The following is a 21,748-nucleotide window of genomic DNA, read 5'->3' on the forward strand; positions in this document are numbered from 1 at the left end:
TCATCATATATATAGAGTATTTACAAAACATATAATTAAAATATTACTATTGCATTTTCTTCACAAGAAAGATTCAGTTAAAAGGGCTAAGTAAATATTTTATATAAATTTATAGACACAAATATAACATAATACACATTTCCTTTCAAACATGCTTACAGTTCTGTATTTCAATGTGTCAGTAGCAGTTAGGATATGAGGAAAAAACCACACGCATACACACACATAGTTTAACAACAAATTTAATTTTGTGGCTATAGGGATAGCGAGAGATGGTCGTAAACACATATTATTTAAAATTGTTGAAATGCCAAAAGATTTATTTACTTTTTTCAAGAAAATCATTCTTTTTCATTTTACTTCTTCCAGTATGGATGTTCAATCATTCCCAAGTGACTATTCTGGATCAACTACTTATTTCCATCTACTGACGGCACCGGACCTACCATTTAGACCTTTCAATTGCCGTCTGTGTATCTACGTGTGCAATCAGTTTCTCCTTAGATGGCTGTACGCAGAACGATAAATCATTTTAAAACACCGAACAGCGCGGAAATCCTTCAGCGCATGCGTGATGCATTCTGCACCTGGAAACATCGCATACACATGGACTTGTTCTTCTTACGCCAGATTTATTTACAGGCTTCTATCACCTCGCCAGTGACGGCGTTAACTACGGCCGAGTCACCTGTGTAGTATCGAAGCAGACGAGTTCGCTTCTGTCAGTTTCCCTTGCACCGTATGTGGCATGCTGTTCTCCGTTATTATAGCCTTCTGTTTCTACACTCCAAGCGAAGGTCACTTGGATCAGGAAGAAAGGTAAACGTTGGTTTGTTAGTTTAACTCTTAAAGAACCATTCTTTCTCTCATTGCGTTATTAAATCTTAATAAATTAACGTTCATCTGCAATGTCTTCATCTTAATGCTAATTGAAATGTTATATTTTGTTCTGTATTTTTTTAGAAAGGCAGAAATGTCAAAAGGAATAGAAAATAACTAATTTTCCTCACTGTCCATATTACTAATAATATTATTCTAATTCGAACTGCTTCTAATTCGAATAAATTTTTGCCATTTCTGTAAAAGTAGAAGTTTGTACATATTTGTACTTCCTTTCTGATGGCAGACTGGGAAATACATTGGTCGATGTTATCGTCTGCTCTTAAAAAAACACTTTTACAATAATATTGATTGCCCGCTATGAATTTGTAACTTGGTTTAGAGTTATCAGCAAGAAATGTATTTCGTTTGCCAAGTGTCAAACTAGGATTTATCATTCCATATTCAATATTTTAAGATATCGTAGATGCCACCTGAACATGTGGAATGATTACAGTTTTTAATAACAGTCACATTTTGTTTAATGATATTTGCATTGACAATGACATAGATTTGAATTCTTAAAACAAGAGCTTCCGTTTAAAATACAGTAAGATAAACTGAAACTCAAGAAATCCTTTATATTGTAGAAATGTAACAACTTAATGATTTCTTCTCCAGAAATTACCGCGCAAATATAAAACGAATTTTCAAAATTAGCACAATATATTTCTGCATTCTGTTGGAAATTATTTAGTAATATAATTTGTCTTTAGCTGAAAATTTGATTCGTATGATAATGAAAGGAACTTACTTGTTGCATTCATCTTCTGTATTGTGTGGCATTTCTAATTCTTTCTGTTAAGAATGCTTCTCTGCAGAGCACCAGATAATTGAAGAGAAGCTACATGATATGCATGATATAACGTCATTAGTCACGACGCATACTTCAGATGATAGTGACTACAAATGACAAATTAGCTCGTAGCAATATGGAGTCTATTAGTTGCTTGACGACAACTACACGATACTTGCCGTTGAGATCTGTTTGCTTAATACAAAGTGTTAGAAAATTGTCTTCTTTATAATCTACTCTTGTCTGATTATAATAACAACGGATGTATCGATGTAAATTTATATCTGCATTGATAGTGTCTCCTTAAAGATATCAATAATCAGGTAATTTATATGTAAAGAATTTTAATATACGATTAAGTGAGAAGGAAAATTACCGAGTGATCATATGATATTCTTCCACCTGAAAAATCAATGTTATATTTCCTATTGAACAGGCGCTGCAGAATTTATAAATCCGACTTAACTACTTCCGCCCGAGGTTAGCTTTGCCATATAGCTAATCTGAAACTTCATGCTATAAATCTTACGACTGCAGATACTTACACAGGTCATCATGAAGATCAGCAATGTTATGAAGCTTGCACGTGTTAATATACCCATCTCCTTCAATTGCCTCTGGGACCCATTTGAAGGCTTACCCATAATCCTCAGAGAAGTTTTATCTTTCGCTATCTGACGCTTTGTATGGCACCTAATGCAGGGCGATGAATTTCTTTTAGTATACAATAATCCCTCCTCTGATATCTTCTCTTTATTGGCATTTATTTACAAAGGATAATGTGCGTTGTTTTCTGCGTTTAGCACCAAATACTGCTGAACCTGAAATTGGTTGGATGTTTTTCATATTGATTGAAACATTTAATTATCGTCATCAAATTTTACTCGCTTACCCTGTGCATTCTGATATCAATAGTACGCATGTTTGCATTGGTTGCATTGTGCCATTTGACTTTGCATTATAAAGCCATACAGGTTTATAATGGCCGATTTTCGGAGTCAATGTATTATGGAATGAAACTACTATCATTTTTTTTCGCTGCCTAAATCTTTTGAGCTGTTTACAGATATATGTTAATATTCAGTCTTTAAAATACCCACATAATTAATTATACACGTATTCGTTAGGTTTATGCCATATATGCTTACATATGCTTACATATCAAAAGTAATGCTTCCCTGTAGAAAAGATTTTCAGAATAAATGATTTAAAAGGGATTTTTTGTATAATTTTAATATAATTTTAATCCATTGATTGGCAGCTCAGTGATAATTGTTATGGTTGGTCACATCACATCTTACCAACAAGCTCGGTAGTAAGAAAGATGTTAGGAGATGGGTATATTAACACGTGCAAGCTTCATAACACTGCTGATCTTCTATCTGCCATCCTAAAGAATGTCTTTAGGATGGTATCATCCTAATCATCTACTATCCTAAAGACTTTCTTTAAGATGGTAGATGGTTTCCATCATCCGGTGTGAGACTACCATCTTGCTGATGGAAGCCCTGAAGTGGCATGGTGCATTTTCAAGCCACTTCAAGCCGGAACTGGTTTGAAAAATGTACGAAATTTAGTTTTTAGAACAGGATTTCCATTATCTTTCCCTGACCCTACCAGCGCTGCTAGCTATATGAAGCTCTTCTTGGGTTATAAAAATTATCTTTCGATAGATACTAATAGATTCATATACCATTGAGCTATATGCTTCACACCAAACCTAGATTTTGCTTCAAAGTCACTGTAATCAACGTGTTATTATATATGCGATGTAGGAGTAGGTAGGTAGGGATAAACCTTACCCATTACCCCTCTCTCTCTTTTCACGTTTTTGCTGTTTTTTAACTAAAGCGTTAGCGAGCAATCTAAGATCACTCGTTACGTTCGTAGACGTTTTCTGGAAAAATAAATCCCTTTCTTTGCGTACTTTGCAATGCAAACACGCAGTTTGCCTTTTACGAGAAATGCTTAGAGTACAGCGCTGTTCGAGCGGTAATGTCGGTGGCATTGGCGTTGCATCAAATATTGCTCCCCAAGAGGAAATTGAAATGCTTTTTCTTCTTTCTGAATTGGAAATTTGAGAATCTCGTACGCTTCAGAGTTGTTTGTTAATAAAGTCGTTTAGTTGCAGAAAACAAATAGGAAAACTAAACGGTCCGTAAGTATGAACTCTCTAAAAACGGCAAGAATATCATATATATATATGTGTGTGTGTGGGTGTGGGTGTGTTCATCGTATAACATTTGCATCAGATGGCTTTTGTATGTAAATAAACTAATCGCATTAGCTGGCATTATTTCCCACAGTGAGGTCTTTCTGCAGAAAAAGAACGAATCGGTTTTCCACAATGTGATGCTCTGTTATTATTGTCCTCACGAGCAGCCAAGTTGTATCATTGAGGTTTTCATTTTTTTAAATTTAGTTTTGATTCTTTATTATATAAAGCTAAACGAATTTTGTTGCCACTAGTTTAGTGATGATGACAACAAAATTCTCTCTCCATCTCCTCAATTAGAAATGTTTCTGAAATTTTCGCTGTCCTCTATTTTTTTTCATTATTTAATTAAAAAAAAACTTTTAACGATATTAAATGTTTAGCCATTCTGAATTTTCTACAGTAACAATAAAATAATAAAATGTATATTTTTGATTTTAAGAGCAATTCTTATAATTAAAAAATTTACTCCCAATTTAATTAATAAATTGGTCAAACCCAAACAAATCTTAATATAAGCGTGCCAGTACCTTACCCTTAGAATTCACTTCATGTACAGACAATTATATCTGAAGATAACTGGAAAGTTCAAGTTAGATTTTTAACAAATAATTGCTATTATTATATGACATGGAATGAATACAGAAAATTTTTTATTCCTATTGGGAGGGTAACTTAGCTATGTAAATGGTAATGGGACTAATATGCTATATTTTCTACGCTTCAAACTAATCAGAACATTAAATACGTTCGCTCAGTCTTCTTGATCTTTATATAGTAAATGCTAACGGTCCTCTTGGAAACAGGAATAACTTTTTTCCTCTTGGGCAGAAGTACCTCTCCTACAACCATTGAAATGAAGATACCAAATGGGATGATTTATATAATTTCTGCCTTGATCGGACTTTCTGCTTTGATACTTATTAGCTCAAATCATAGCCCAACTGTTGGACTACTCACTGTACTAAGTGTACGAAAGGCTCATAACTTTTTTTGTGTCGGAAATAGGATTTATATTAAAAATCATAGTTCTCACAATCTTTATTCTTTTTTACATTTTATTAAAGCCTTTAATAATCTGTGAAAGGTTTTCTAATCGAGGTAGCAAAATATCATTCAGGAAAACTTTTAATTTTCTTCCTATAACTTCCTAACTTAGCATTCTCTCATTAATCTTTAATGTAGAAACAATGTAGTAAATGCTAAAAGTCAACACATAGTGTCTGGTGGGGGGGGGGGTACAAGATCATTAGAAAATCAATAGAGAGAAAACAGTAGTCAATGATGAGAATAAATCAGAAGTCATCCCTCATGGCACCATTGTACCGACAAAGGATAACGAGGCTAAGAATATAGCATTCCATAGGTCACCACGCTGCAGGCTAGGGTGAGTTACCTAGAGGAAAGCTGCCATCTACATTACACTTGAAGAAAGCTCGGGATTCTTTGGAGAATGATTAGAATTCTGATTGGTGACGGATGATTTGTGTGCCTTGAAAACATCATCTTCGGAAGAATTACAATTGGAATCAGTGGAAATGGAAAAGGAAAGAAATTTGGAGTTGTGGGCATTAAAATGTTCCGAAAGAACTGACTTTACTGAATGAGTTGTTAGGCTGTCGAACATCACAGCTTATGCAAAATCAAAAGATTCATTTCCCTTTTCTTACAGTTTCTAGAGGAAAAGCAAAATGACAATCTTTATCAATCTCTACAATTGGTGGCAAATGTTTTTCGTATGATGGAACTTAGAGAACTAATTTGCAGCACGCAAATCAGTTCATTTTAGTGAATTTTCGTCCTGGTTCATTTTAGTGAACCAAGACGTCCTCTAAAGAGATTCAACGATGACTTCTAAGGTCGGAACAGACCACTTTAAGCCTAAATCCTTGACAATCATGATGATGATGATTTATTAGCTGCCTGTATCAGTCCAGTAACTTTACCGTGACAGATTTTCTGTTTTGTGGGAATTCAGGAAAACAAACCCCTGCCACCCTCATATGAGACTGGCTATTTTGTACACAGTGCAAGATGAGAAGGCAAATTAGCACTGTGCATCTTCCTTACATCTAAGATGTGAATTCGAACCTAGGTATTTCTAACTAAACGAAATATATTTCCCCTAGAAATGAACGTGGTAGTATTATACATATAATGATTTCTTTCTATTCTGTTTCTATAGCAATTCCATGGTATGATTCATACAAAATGCAAACTGCGAACATTATATAGTCTTCCATGACAATATAACGTTTCCTTTTATTCTATTCTGCTATTCACCTAATTATTGCTGATGTATACAGCTTACTGGTAGTTAGGATTCGAATGCTTATCAGCGATATATTTGGTTTCAGTGACATATTTGCAGTAGTGATATCAATGAAACTGAAATAAGTGTATTTCTGGCTATATCAATCCTAATACTGTACAAATTGGGATATGTAATGATGTAACTAGTGCATGAAGATTTCCTAAACATCTTGCACTGTGTACAACTTTGGATATGTTTCAGTGACACCTCTAAAATGATGTCACTAGTGCATTAAGGTTTCCTAAACATGTGACACTGCGTACAACTTTCTAAGCGACGTTTGAAGAAAACAAAATGAGTTATGCATGTCTTAGCATTGTTGAAATGCAATCCCTGCGTATGATTTTGAATAACTTTTGTTCTGTTTTAAAAATATAAATGATACAAGTTGAATTCTGTATTATGGGATTGATTAATCAGTATTAACATGGTTCTAAATGGAAAAAAGTAGAGACTATTTTTTGCTTCAGGTAAGTAACCATAACTACAGAGCCTCTTTCGATATATTCTCTATTCACAAATGCAATCAACATAAAATTAAACTTCATTCACGTAAAGATGGAATGAACCGATGGAATAGGCAAAAAGCTTCTGCGACTTAGATTTTAAGTGCAGTTCTTTTTCTTATTATTCACACACACACACACACACACACACACACACACACACACACACACACACACACACACACACACACACACACACACACATACACACACACACACATATATATATATATACTGTATGTGCGCCATACTTCTAGCACTCAGCATTCCTTTGAAATGGTGGCCACACTTCGTTTTGAAAAAAAGAAAAAAAGAAGTGGTCTAAAGGATGCCCCTTTTGTGTCAGAATATTTTTTATTCTAAAAAAGTATGCACATGTTTTAATGTACATCTGAATTTGCAGCAGAGAGGCTGTTGCAAATTCAGATGCACACAAAATCGAGTAGAAGCAGCGAAATATGTCTTTCTCTTTCTCCATTATCTGGAATGGTCGATGAAGGAGAATGCGTATGCTCTACTACTTATAGGCTGTAACTTAATATTTCCAAAAACACCTTTGATAGCACATTGATCGAGACATCGTAATAACCTTAGCCTTCTATACACCTTATCGATCTTTCATGTCTGACTATATAGTTGTAAGAGCATAAATGAAGGACAAAGTGCAGGCGTAATACAACAGAACAAATTTCATTAAGAGAAACATTTTAATTTCTTTTTTTTTTTTTGTCTTTTTAATGGAAACTATGATTTGTACGATAGCTTAGTACTGTATATTTAACTAAAATGATGCTAGAATTTTTTCGGTGGGGGGGGATATTATTGTACTCAAGAATATAAAATGTATTACAGTATAGTCATGTTTAGCGTCCTCTAAAACAGCAGCGGTGTTCAACACTAATGCCTAACTACCAGATCCGCTTTCTGTAAATTTTTCTATTGCTAATTGTTTCTGGAATCAGGATGAAATTGCCATTTTAAGAGATTTCAGTAGTCTTGCAAAAAAGAACTTAATATTAACAGTTCAATGATATAATTAAAAAAAAAATCCCTGTGGCTTTTTTTAGAGAGAGAGAGAGAGAGAGATGAAGATTTCTGTGGGTTTTGCGATAATACTTTAGACAGGCGACAACATAAGATGAGAAAGAATCATATAATTAGATCAGAAGTAATCGAGAATGTTTGCGAATCAATTATGCGGAATCAGCCCTACTTATTAACGTCAGCGTCAATATTTGTCTTTACTCTCTTTTTATTTATGTTAATTTTATAAAAAGAAAATGCTCTTTTCGAATTTTATTCCAAGTATGTTACAAACTAAATGAATTTCTAATGTGGGTCGATGCTACCCATTAACATGCTATTTTCGATAGTAAAGATTAAAATATAAGAAGTATATCTTTATGTTTCAGTTAGTGTCATTAAGAAACAAGCACTCAGCATATGGTCATTAAGAAACAAGAATTTGTTTATTAGTTTCAGATTGGAGACATTCGTTTAATACTTTTTGATTACTATAATCATCTTCTCAGTGTCATTTTCCCACCTGCGTGTATCGACTGTAAACTAGCGGTCTATTTAGTGATGAATTTTGCTTTCCATTAACTAAGCCGATGGAAAGCAAAATTTATGAATCAACTCGAGAACGGGATGATTTTTATGAAATGTAATATTTAAGAGTGATAAAAGTCTCGAGAAATTTAATTGTTTGTTAAAATCGAGCATAAACCACAACTTTACGTAAAGACTAAAATACAATTTTGAGCGATGCACGCAGTAGAATTATCCTTAGACGCCCGGCAATATTATCTTTCGGCCCTTGAGATATTAATTGTCACCAGCGAAGATCCTCTTGCAGTTATCTCCTCGCTTTTTACTCCTCTTGTCTTTTATATAATTATTTAAATGACGATCATTAAGTAACATATCGAAAACTCATCTGAAATATTACGTTATACACATATTTTCTATACGAATGTTGATATGGTTTTTGTTGTTGATGATATCTATTCCTTGGCTGGAAATTCACAAGTCGTATTTCTCCTATACGTAATGCTTCCTTTGAAGGAAGGATGTGTATCGTTATGAAATGAAGTGTAGTGGCGTATTATTGGATTCTAAGAGTAACTTGATGAGAAACCCGCTGCCATCCATACTGGTAACTTGTAAAATGCATTCGTTCCACTCAAAGACATATTAAGTAGTTGATCACGAATATTATATTATATCCCCATCCCACCCCTCTTCAGTTAAAGAAGAGAAGCATTCTCTTTTTTTTAATAAGAAAGCACCCCCTTCTTTAATTACATGAGTTCATATTTTATTAATGCATTTATCATTTGCAGTAATTATGAACTAAATCATATACATAAGGCATACAGAATAATATTATTTGTATCTTAGTAAGAATGCGGTTAATTTGATGGTTTGATTGATTTCTCACTCTTATCAAATGTTTATTTATTCAGCTGTCTTCCCATCGTATAGCTGAACTAACTTATCCCGTTTCCCATTGTTGTCTTACTAAAATTTGCTGTTCGCGCTCTTTACTAAAATTGATGTTTAATTAGCCAACATGGGTTAGCTACTTTTTTATGTTACCTATACAGCACTTAATTCTTTTCTGTTATTTTGTTAATTGTTTTATTTCTTGCCTATTAGCATAGTTTTTGTCTCTTTTTTTCTGATTTTCCATACCAAAATTTGCACAACATTTAATTTAACTAGAGGGTTCTTGAACATGAACTCCCTTGTGATGGATTTATTTAAGAGAGTAACATCATCTACACAAAGTACACCGAGTTTAGTATTCTCTCATGTTAACAATGAATTTAGTATCACTTAAGTGACCCAGGATGAGTTAGGAGAAATATACATAATTTCGGGATATTATAGCAGAGGTCTTTTTTTAAGTTAAAAAACTTCATATGAACATGTATCCGATACTAAATTTGTACAGCTATGGCTGTTTTAATACAAAACGACGCTAGTGATAGCATCATCAGATATCGCCTAGATTAAGGCGCCTCATAGCACTCTTGAGAATGTTGGGGGAAATAAAAATCTCGATTGAATCTCGTTAGTCTCTTAGATCGTGAAGATGGGGTCTCATACTGTTGTGAAAGAGTTCTTCTTGGATTTTTTTCTTTCATGAGACCGATAGATATTTCATCTGGTAAAACAGACAAACCATCCAGAGAACACCGTATTAGTCTCAGTTGCTTTGATCGTAATGCCGGCCAACTGTCCAAATTCGTAAAACATTTACTGAAGAATTTACAATTCCTATATACTATAAGTCCTTATAAATGTCACACTCGGCTCAATATCGCATCGCACTCGCAGCTCGCGACCTTGCAACCAACGAAACGTACTTGACTCGCTGTAATCATCCACTGGAGTTCTCTTTTGTGTTTCACAGCAAGGTTACTCCAAGTTTTATTTGCTGAATTAACTATGCCTTTCAAGTTTTCTAATACCGATGTTGTGTTTGTTTTGGGTTTTTGTGACGGAGATATTGTTGTTGCTATCACTGTTAAATGACTCCGTAGAGCATTCACAAGGATGTCTTGATATTTGCCCTTCATTTGAAAAGATTTCGTTCGAATTCCGTCTAGACGTCGAGGCTTTTATAAGGAATTTTTTTCGAACGAGGATAAGTTAGCCAGTTTAGTTTTTTTTGATCTCGCAAACTGGCGTAATAAAAGTAGGTAAACTAACAGAAGAACATGAGCAGTTAACCGTCATAAAATATATTAACTTCTAGTCTTAGTTTTTGGGATCGTAATTCCAATCAACCGAATTCAGCGATAGCTTTATACCAGGGACGTTTACTGCCTCCTTGTCGAAGTGTATTAGCAAAGCTTTTCAGAAACTGTGAAATAACAAAACATTTTCTAGCTTTCGCAGTTCATATGAGAGTGCAGTTGAACAAGACGTAGCCAAACGAGAAAACATAATTGACATTAGAACGGAGTTCAGATGCAACTAACTACGTGAACATTTTCCGTGCTTCTTGGCAGTCAGCCAATGAGATTCTGCAGAACCTTACATGGAGAAGATTTCTATCCTTTTAACATACAGCATCTGCAGCATCTCGAACCTGGGAAATGGGTTCAGTGGCTGGAATTAATTTTGTAACTGGTAGTAATGCGATTGCATCGATACATCTTGGTGATGAAGCTTAGTTCACATGGAAATTATCGACAACACTCACAGTTCAGGTGCATAGTCAGAAACTAATCCTCATGTCACTGCTGAATGTAATTTTCCACACTATTGACAATTATCAGTAGGTAACATTTATTTATGATTATTTTATTATTTTATTTTATTTTTTTGTTTTTTTTCAAGACGATTGCCAGTGCTATTAGATGTATCTTAGAAATGCTTCATGATGCCGCACATGTTTTGATAGCATCAAACTCTTGGCATTTCTTATTTGGTGTAAACTGAAGTGATGGTTCAGCTAGGTTTAGTCCCAGTTGGAGTTGCTAAGATCAGATTATTTTTACATCAAATTTTGTATTTCTCGACTATAAATCCTTAATTTATAAACTTCGGATTATTTCATAAAAGATAATTAGTAGAGTTTTCAAAACTTGAGTAAATTTTTAGTGAAATAAAATAACAATTCAGTATAAAAAGTGTCATTTATTTATAAATTCATAAAATCTATAGATTTGGTCTGTAAACTCGAAAAATGTTTCGAGGTAGTTTCGTATATTTCGTATCCAACTGAGAAAGTCCTCTATCATTCTTGACAGTATTTCCTTCCAAGTATTCCTGTGAATTTGAAGAAGAATAAAGTGAGTTTAAGAATGTTTTCAAGCAAAGCACAATAAAAAAAGTATTAAATTTAAGCTATGTATGCACATTGCGTTGACGTTACGACTGTCACACACAATCTCTTCAATCATATGTGGATTCGCAGTTCCAAAATCTTACATTGTGTTTTATCTTTGTCACTCACGTCCAAAAATGATGTTCTGCTTAACGTAATACCTTGCGATTGATTTTTGCGTAACATTTCTAATATTTTCTGTTTGAGGGATTCACGTTCTCTAAAGACTACACTTTGTCTCTGGTATACTAGCGCAAAAAAAAAGAAAGAAAGAAAGAAAGAAAAAGTTGATTTATATGCATTGTAGTGAAGATGCCTTTAGTCTGTTTGTTTTAAATGCCTAAAAAACTTCTTACTGTAATAAATATATCCAGAATTTATGGTAGATTTAATTAAAGAAACGTATTCAGGCACAAGGCACTCTTCAGTCTTGTATCGAAGTGAAATATATTATAGTTTTAAACAGTACATTAATCTTCATTGGCAATGTATAGTAAATAACAGATAAGTTTAGTTACAAGTCTTATACCAAGAATTCAGATGTGCTAACAGAGAATGAATTTCGAAAGTTATTAAAATAAGAAGTGCATGTTTGACTATGATAAGAGATAAAGATGAATAGACGACGGTCAAGTATAATGTTTATATTTGTCTAACAACTAGCTATTAGTGATATCTTTGGTATGTGTTTGGATAATGTTTGGATAATAATCTTGTAGCTGACAAACAGTACAGTAACTCGATTAAAGTAGTAAGAATTTTATAAACTAAATATCTATTCTTTTAACGTACTTCGTAACCAAAACTAACTGCCAATTTTAGATTATCGAATCTGAAATGTGAAGTAATAGGAAATTTAGTCCAATGGAAAGCGTGTGGGTTACTTTTCGGAAATTGAGAAATGTTTCCAAAAATTCGAGATTTTTTTGGCATTTTCTCTTTTTTTTTTTTTTTTCATTGCGTAGCTGTAGAGATCAATTATCAGACACTTTTAGATCTGATTTAGATAAAAAATGTTTTCGTTATCCGAGGAAAATATCTTCACTTAACATATTTAGCCCCGCGATCCTCAGCTGTCCAAGTAACTTAGCTTCACTTAAGCCTAATTAATGTATGATATGACGGATAATCCTGTCTTCCCTATGCCTGTCAATTGCACGTGTTCTTTGTCCGGTTTCAGACAATAATGCGAGTATTAGACAGGAAAATACTTAGTCTATCCTAAAAAGCTTTGATTCAGTGGTAGCTTGGGTCACTATTAGCGATAACTTGCAGGAATGGAGACTCTCTCTCTCTCTCTCTCTCTCTCTCTCTCTCTCTCTCTCTCTCTCTCTCTCTCTCTCTCTCTCTCTCTCTCTCTCTCCATTAAATAAATAATAAATAATAAAATATAGAGCGAAATTGATTATACTTAATTTTCTTTTAGAATCAAATTCTAGCATAGCGAAATAAACGAGAAAAGTGACTAATACTTTCAATGACAACAATGATAATCCTATAAAACATAACAATTACAATAGAGAAAGCAGTTGACAAATATTTAAGTATTTAAAATCTACCAATGTGGATGGATTCTTTCAATTTGTTTTAATTTAAAACAAAAGGTCACGTTGTACCGATGTCACATCCCTGTTTAATAGCGATAGGAAGGTAGTAAGAAGCTTGCTTTTCATTTATAGATCCTTGCCTTATGAGATACCGTGCTTTTTGACAGAAACTAATTTACGTATCGAGCGAAATGCCTCCTGCCCTCTTTGTTAACTCTTAGTTGTGAGTCATGAGAGTAATTGAAGTATTCAGAAGAATGGCACACACACACACACACACACAGGGAATTTTGAATAGACACTTGACGAAGGCTTAAAAGCTAGTTTAATAAGTAAACTTTCGAATAAGTAAGAGTCGCTGATGAACTACTTTTAAGAATTTAACTTGGTGTAACTTTTCTCTGGTTTTTATTTACTGCAGGAATGAGAGAAGAAATATATTCCTGAAGTAGATTTTCTTTTAACAATTTCTGAGCGGGTGTTACTTAGTCTTTATTTAGCCCACCGCAGCTGTTGGCGAATAGAACTTTTATTCAATACTTAACTCGAACCTAAACACGACAATAGGAACTGTTTTTTCTGCGTTATCAATGCAGTGCACGAGCTGCATTTTTTCGATAGTAAAAGTAAGATAAAAAAAACAACACCAACTTAGAACTCACATTTCAAAATAAAACTTGTATACCAGTAAGATCCGTTATTATTGAAATATCGATCAAGCCCGAGAAGTTACAACTATTGTGATCCGATGTAAAGCTAATTTTCGATTTCGATGTGTCCCTTTTATACTTAGCCCGCAACCATTCGTCCTTTTGACCTTTCCACTTCATCCTCGAATAAACTTTTTTTTTCTCTGCTTTTCTCCTTTTTATTACCACATCGATTTCAGTTTCTAGTATATTCTATACCGGACTAGACTTATTCTTTTCGTTTCTTTTATGGAATGAAGTTTAGCTTAACCCAGTGCTTCTCAACCTATGGGACGTGCCCCCTTTAGGGAGCCTGAACAAAGCGAAGAAAGTAGAAATGAAAGGAATAACTGAAAAACTACTTTATTGATGGTCTCAAAGCTTCGACAAAAGTTGTTGCTGCATATATTCACATATATCACCAATTCGCCGAGCAACAGTATCATTTAATATACGCTGTAGTTTTTTAGTAAAACTTTCTCCAAGCATAGTTTCCACTATATCAATCGCAGCTGGCAGAATTAGATCTTCTCCGATAGTATGGGACTTTTTTGCACCTAGCCATTTGATATGCAACTTTGTAAGAAGCTAGTAAAGCGTTTTCATTTACAAACAATCACAATTTACAAAAAAAGGTTTATTAATATACTCCTTATGAAGTGTTTCCAAATGTCTTTTAAGTTTATTCGGTTTCATGCTATCAGCTGCCAAAATTTTCGAACAAATAACACACAGTGCTCTTTCTTCATCATTTACTCCAGTCTTTGTAAAACAGAAATCTAAATATTCTGCTGCATACTTTCTTGATTTTACTTTCGGAGTAATATTCTGTGAACCTGAATTTATTGACGTAGACGCTGCACAGTCGTCAGATGCCCGCTTACGTCCAATTAAAAATTTATAAATTTTTCTATACTAGAAAATATTGTTTTTATACCGTGTATCACAGTCGTAGCGAATAGGAGGAGAAATAACGTCGACCGTCTACTTCTCACTGTTGATCACTGTTGCAGTATTACTGCCGTCTTGCCATTTCAAGCCTTCTTTATACTCACAGAAACATTTCCAGAAAATTCGAGACTTCCCGTGATGAAATCGCAAATGTTTCCGAAAGGCTGATACGATTCAACGGTCTGTGCAGTGATGCCAGATATACACAATTTTCGAAAGATTTGATGACGTATTTAAATTTGTATGAATATTTTTATGATTTTGTCAGTGTCTCAACACAAGAATTGCAAAGGGGGGAAATGGGGAGGGCACCACAAAATCTAATATTAAAAAATGGGGCACACATGAAAGATGGTTGAGAAACACTGGCTTAACCTATATAAAGCATTTACATAGACAAGCATTGTTTTGTAAGTGAAAATAAAAATCATCAAATATTTGTTTAAAAACATTTTTTTTTGAGAATGGAGGCGCCATCTACTTGCCAACCTGGTCGACGGTCTAATGAGTTTATACTATTAAACCAGGAAAAGCTTTATATACTATAAATACTCATTATGATTAGGAATATCACCTTGCTTTCGTCTGTCATGCAGCAGAAATGAAGAAAGATGGAGACCGATTCCCTACCGATTTTCTCAACAGCATTTAGGACTAAAACAGTACATTTTTTCTTCAGGTATTGAAAAAGGCTTCAGTGTGTGTGTGTGTGTGTCAGAAAGTAATTCACAAACAGATCTGAAATTAAATATGTAAAATTCCTGATAATATCTAAAAAGTGTGGAATCGGGTGTCGAAATTTTACTTTTTAAAGACAATCTAAAAATTTTCATTTTTGCTCATTTCAAATTGTAATTAAACAAGATGTACGTACATTTGAATTTACATACGAAAAGCATTCGCGTTTGTTTCAAAGGAGGAAAACGTCCTTTGGTCGGAAATAAAACATCCTAACTGTGGAATGGAAAAATCGTTCTTTTATTCGTTTCTTTCTTCTAACTGTGTTCTCGGATACAATGTACTCTGATTTTTTTTTTAGTGTTCATTGTATTTAGGAGAGTAAATAGAGCTTGACACGCCGAATGTAGGCGAAACAAGATGAACAGAGTAGCAGTTGAAATTGGAAAACACAATTGTTTTCACGTATTTTTTTCTTTCTTTATTTCTTCCAACTAAACAAGAAATAGCTTAAAAAGTATTAACAATATTAAGTGAAGAATTGCTTCGTTATATTGCTATTTAACTATGTTTTACTCAGTTAAATGGCATTTGTATCTTATTTATTCTTCTGCTATGAGAAGAATTTGTTTTGAAATCATATTCTAAATTCTGCAAGATAAAATATTCACTATATCAAAGATGTAGTGAACAAAACATTTAACCTTAGTTAATCATACGACACGATGAAACAATGTCTTGGTGCAAAATCCAACCGTTTTTCCATAATTCTGGTCGTTTCCTTCTCATGCGTTCCCGAAATTTCGACAAGATTTCAAGGTAATACTGCTGATTTATCGCCTGACCGCTGGGAACCCACTCTGCCATTACAATACCCTGGATATCGAAGGAAACAGTCAACATGGCCTTGAACTTCGAACGACCCATGCGTGCATTTTTTTTGGTCTTGGAGATGTTGCCGACTTCCACTGCATTGATTGTCGCTTTGCTTCCTGATCATACGTAAACATCCAAGTTTCATCACAAGTAATTAATTACCGAATTCAACAAATCTGGTTCATCCTTAATGCGTTACAAAAGGTCCAAATACAGTTCCTTGCGGCGTTCTTTTTGTTCGTCTGACAACATTTTTGGAACCATTTTTGCACAAACCTTTTTCATGTTCAATTCTTCCGTTAAAATGGGTCGAACACTTTCCCTGTCCAAATGAACTTGCTACAGCTCAAACACCCAACCTTCTGTCTTTTCGAATCACGTCTCGCACTTTTTTTTAATGTTGTCATCGGTAACTGCTGTGCGTGGGAGGTCTGGGCGATCGTCATCTTTCACGCTTTCTCTGCCTTCCGAAAATCGTTTGTGCCATTCAAAAAAGCGCGTGCACGAGACATGCACTCTTCACCATAAGCCTCGGTCAATAATTGAAAAGATAAAGATTCCGTCCCGGATTTCTTCAGTTTCGCAAGAACCTTGATGTTAATGTTCACTCTTGCACAACATTCTCCGACCGAGGGTAAGAAAATGTCTATATTTGAACACGCGTCCATTCGTACTGAGTAAAGCGATGGAGTTGAGCCTTTTCTCACGGTGACAGTTTAAAACATGCTCTATAACCATCTCTTTGTCTCTCCCCTTCCATTCTCCGTTCTCAAGCAAAGAATTTTTTTTTGTCGGACTTCTTATATTGTATATTTTTATGAAAAAAAAAGGGTTTGCGATTTTATATATAAACTCCTATTTTGAAATAGTTTTATATAAAGATATTTTTTCATACGAATGCTCTTCTCGCTTTTCTTAGGAAGAAGAGTGTAATGTAATTAAGAACCTGCAGAACAGCGTGCAAAGATGCATTTGTTTCGAAACCCAGCACTCAAAATCTTTTCCTAGTTAAGATATATAATGATTCGTGCTTATAATTTTGCACCTAGACACTTAAAATATGAATTTAAATTCGTATTTTACGTTTCATTATTCATATTCATACCTTAGGGGCGTCAAGCTTCCCTACGACAATCACGACTGGAAATTTCTAAACATTGCAAAGAATTGTGAATCACACGATTGGGTAGTAAGAATTTTATGTTGCCTGCAGTAAAGGGGGAAAATTATTGGTGTCAAAGCATATTAACTCAAACTCTAAGCACTGTTGAAAATTTTGGGAAGCCATAACTGGCATTTAAGTGCTTCTTTGTATTTTTATATAACCGAAAGTTTTTTTTTTTGTTTCCTATATCAAATGAATCATTATCTTCTGCATCTTGGTTTAAGTACTTCCTTTTTAAATGACTCGTAAGAAAATAAAGTTTTCCTAGATGATCCCTGAATCAATATTTTGTAAGTAAATTCAAGATACGTATCAGACAGAGAAGAAAAAGAATCCTAAGTTTCAAGTCTTTTAAACTCCTTTTAAATTTCCTAGGGCGTTCGAGCTTAAGAATAGGAAGTACCTCTGCATCAAATGGTATAGTAGAAATCTTATTTCAGATTCCCTAGGACGTTTCATCTAAAGCATTCGATCCGAAAATACAAATCAAAATGCTTGAAAAATGTTAACTTTGTTTCTTCAGGAGTAAGTTTACTCATTCAAAAGTAAATTTCACTCTTTTATAAAACACAAGTTTGTAATAATGTTTTTCAACTTCTGAATCAAAAATATATTTGATTTTATAGAAGTTTCATTTATTTTATAGAATCACTTAAAAAAAGTTAAGTGATCTTCAAAGAAGAGAGGTGAAGGAGAGAGAGAGAGAAAGATCATGTGATGCGTATAATGCTTCGTATTATATATGCAAACGTAAGGATGCTAAGCTAATAAGCTTTTCAAAGGAAGCCTTTGCTGCTTGCTCTTTAGGGCCCTATTAATTAATGGAGAATTGCTGTACACTTCAGAACCTACGACTTTACACACTTCCCTGAACACCGGAAAACAGTTTTCAGGAAAGGCTTTATTGACTTCATCTTAGTGGCATTTATTCCCCCATTACTCTGCACGGTACCGAGAACAAACAATTTATCTACCTTACGAGGATACCCTTCTTCCCAGAGTTCTTTCGATAAACACTGAGAGAGTAGGAAAGGCCTCCGTACACTTTCGTCTATTATATGCTGCGGGCTGAAAACTAGTAGAGTGTTAGGTAGAAATGCAGTTTTCTCGTTTACAAGGTACACACTTTCAGTGGCTTGTTATCTGGGGAATTTCGCCGATAAATTTGATCCTGCTCAAGTGGAAACGTACACATATTATGCTGGGATGGTCCCCTTTTAGCATTTACTAACTGAGAGGAATCTACCGTAGAGGCCTGACCCAAGTTATTCCGCATTTGTAGTCAGTTTCGTTTGGGTGAATAAATAAATTGCAAAGGCCTGTTTTCTTATTCCGTGCCGTGTGGCAAATGAAAACAGTCTGAGCGTACTCATTCATTACTGTGTGGTTCATATTTTATTTAACTTTAGATTTTTATTACTTATTCCATTCCTATGACAAAATATATGGCACGACAATCTCGTTGAAATTCAGTCACCGTTAATAAAACAATAAAATGTATCCTAGGCAATTACTGAAATTCACCCCCCCCCCCTTCAGTACACTCTGTAATGAGATATGCGGTTCTATTGCATGCGCATTAACAGAAGAGCACGTGTAAAGTCTACGCCATTACATTTAGCTGTACCAATGGTGTTGACGTTGGAAGAAAAGATGTTTATTTTTGAGCATTATTTTCGTTCATACGGAGTTAGTAGAGCAAATGGTCCAAGCCTACGACATTTTTGTGAGCAGTTTGTACGTCGTTCCCGTAAGCAGTGGTGTTCATCACTGTCTTAATCGAGAGGTTCCGACGTACCGGGAGTGTTCTGCCGCAATGCAAAAGAGCATTCGTGGAGACTACAAACTATTAACACAAATGAGAATCGCTGGCGTGTGCTGTCTCCGAAATGCATTAAACGCCGAACAGCGGTAAAACTTTGGATACCGGTTCGGTCACTACAGAGAATCCTTAAGGAGCTGGGTGCCTTTTCGCACGTCACTCAAGTGGGTCAATGATTAACAGATTTAACCGATTACGCTGCACGGCGGGAATACTGTGCACGCGAGCTGGCCAATGTCTATAAAGATTCGTTCCTCCTCCATAATGTCTGGTTCTCGAACGAAGCGCATTTCCATTTAAGCGGTTATGTAAACAGACGAACCTACAGGTTTCTTGGCTTATCGTGGTCTGAATTTGTCCAAGAGAAACCTCTTTGCAACGAGATGGTCACCGGGATGGAAACCTGGTATGAGGTTTCCGGCCATGACATAATTGGGTCCTACTTCATTGAAGAGGGTGGTTAATGTGACCTTGAATAGCGAGCGCTACACCCAGAATGTGTTTGTTCCGTTCACCCAGGATGTGTCATGCAAAAAAAAAAATCCATTTCATGCACAGGTATTCCAACAGGACGGAGCAACCTGTCACACATCACATAGTTCTAGAGCTTATCTATCAGAACACTTCCCCGGGAAGTATTCTGATAGATAGATCCATTTTGAGGTTCACGGAATTCCCGTACCCTTCATGATCTCAACGAGATTGTCGTGCCATATATTTTGTCATAGGAATGGAATAAGTAATAAAAATCTAATCGATGCCTTCGTTTAGGGTATGTTGATGGAATGAGTATTCCACCATCCTGCTTTATATTTTGTCATAGGAATGGAATAAGTAATAAAAATCTAATCGATGCCTTCGTTTAGGGTATGTTGATGGAATGAGTATTCCACCATCCTGCTTTCAAACTTTCATGAACTAAGGATAAAATTACACGATATGTCCAGTAGATGTCCAAACCCTTGTTCTCCAAGATGACAGAGAACCAAGATAACAGATAACTCCAAGATAACAGAGGAATGAGTATTCCACCATCCTGCTTTCAAACTTTCATGAACTAAGGATAAAATTACACGATATGTCCAGTAGATGTCCAAAAACCCTTGTTCTCCAAGATGACAGAGAACCAAGATAACAGATAACTCCAAGATAACAGAGGAATGAGTATTCCACCATCCTGCTTTCAAACTTTCATGAACTAAGGATAAAATTACACGATATGTCCAGTAGATGTCCAAACCCTTGTTCTCCAAGATGACAGAGAACCTGTGCACTAAGAAACCTGTCTTGAAGGACAAGTTGCCCATGTCGAGCACTTAATCTACCGTCATTAATGCCTTATTCGACCAAGATTCCACCGATAGTTGTGGATGTACTTGTCATGTGTAAACATATATTTCTTTGTTAATAAACCCGTTTACACTCCATAACATATATCGTTGTAGTTATTCAGTACCCTATTTTTTTGCCGACATACTGTATAATGCCGGCATAAAGGTAAAGAAGAAGAAAAAGAAGAACGAAAATAAAACTTCGCTGTATTAAGGTATTCGGATAGACTGAGCTGTGTAAAATTTCATTCAAGGATCGGTGTGGATGGAATTTGAAATTGGAGGGATAGATAAGCGGTTTAAGAAAGTAAAGGCACAGTTCGATGGATAGATTTACCCATAAAGTGATCTGCTCTTATGCCTTACTGGAAAATAATGTCTAAACGGTCATTTTTACCTAATAATAATTAACAGCCTTTGATTTCGTATGGCAGAAAACCTTTAAAACATAAAAATAAAAAATAAAAAACATTCTAGATAATAAGGAAAACTTTGTTCGCTTCCAATAAATATTAAACTTCTCTTTCATTAAGCTAATTGATTCTTCTAGAACGTGTCTGAATAATCAAAGTTCGTTAAAGATAAGCACAGCAAGGAATCTTGGTGCCCTGGAGGAGAGCTGAAACATATCTCCACTCTCACTCGCTTCAGGTTACGGTGCCAAAGTTGTGACATCGCTATGGAAAGCGTCTTCTGTCTTTACTTGGTTTTGTCCCCACAGGATTTCAACAGATCGTCTCTCCTTCCCTTGTGCGTTAATTATCACGAAATACAATCGTTATGTTGCTGTATGATCAACAACTATGGTAACCATATAGAATAGACTTCGACTAGATTGAGCGCATTTTTATTTCTTAACATTTTTCTTAAAATCTTTATAAAAACGGTGGGACGTCAATCAATCTCACTACATCAATTTCAAATGAAATTTAAATTTCATTTGAAATTGATGAAAAAAAAAGAAATACGTTACGCATTATTCTTACGCAACTGGAAACCATCTTGTGCCATTATCTCCCTTTAATCAGCTGCAACCCTCTCAAATGGAGGAAGCCACAAGATTAGGATTACTCTTAAATATATTGGGAATTTTTACTATTTTATATAAAACTAAGAAATATCAGTTGTGTTTTTTA

At 34.8% G+C, this 21,748-nt stretch overlaps 1 protein-coding gene across 1 annotated transcript in view; it reads left to right on the plus strand.

The window, feature by feature from the left end:
• Window positions 1-500: 500 nt before the first annotated feature.
• The window catches only part of LOC150100298 (glycine receptor subunit alpha-2-like), a 155,221-nt gene continuing 133,973 nt past the window's right edge, over window positions 501-21,748 (plus strand). The window contains exon 1 of the mRNA XM_090402585.1: window positions 501-819. Within this exon, the coding sequence (XP_090258711.1) occupies window positions 749-819 (71 nt within the window). The 5' untranslated portion in view covers window positions 501-748. The remainder of the gene's footprint in view (window positions 820-21,748) is intronic.

The sequence above is a fragment of the Typopeltis vanoorti genome, chromosome 13 (assembly GCF_054136105.1).
Source record: "Typopeltis vanoorti isolate ZY-2024b chromosome 13, IOZ_Tvanoo_1.0, whole genome shotgun sequence".
Classification (NCBI taxonomy): Eukaryota; Metazoa; Arthropoda; class Arachnida; order Uropygi; family Thelyphonidae; genus Typopeltis; species Typopeltis vanoorti.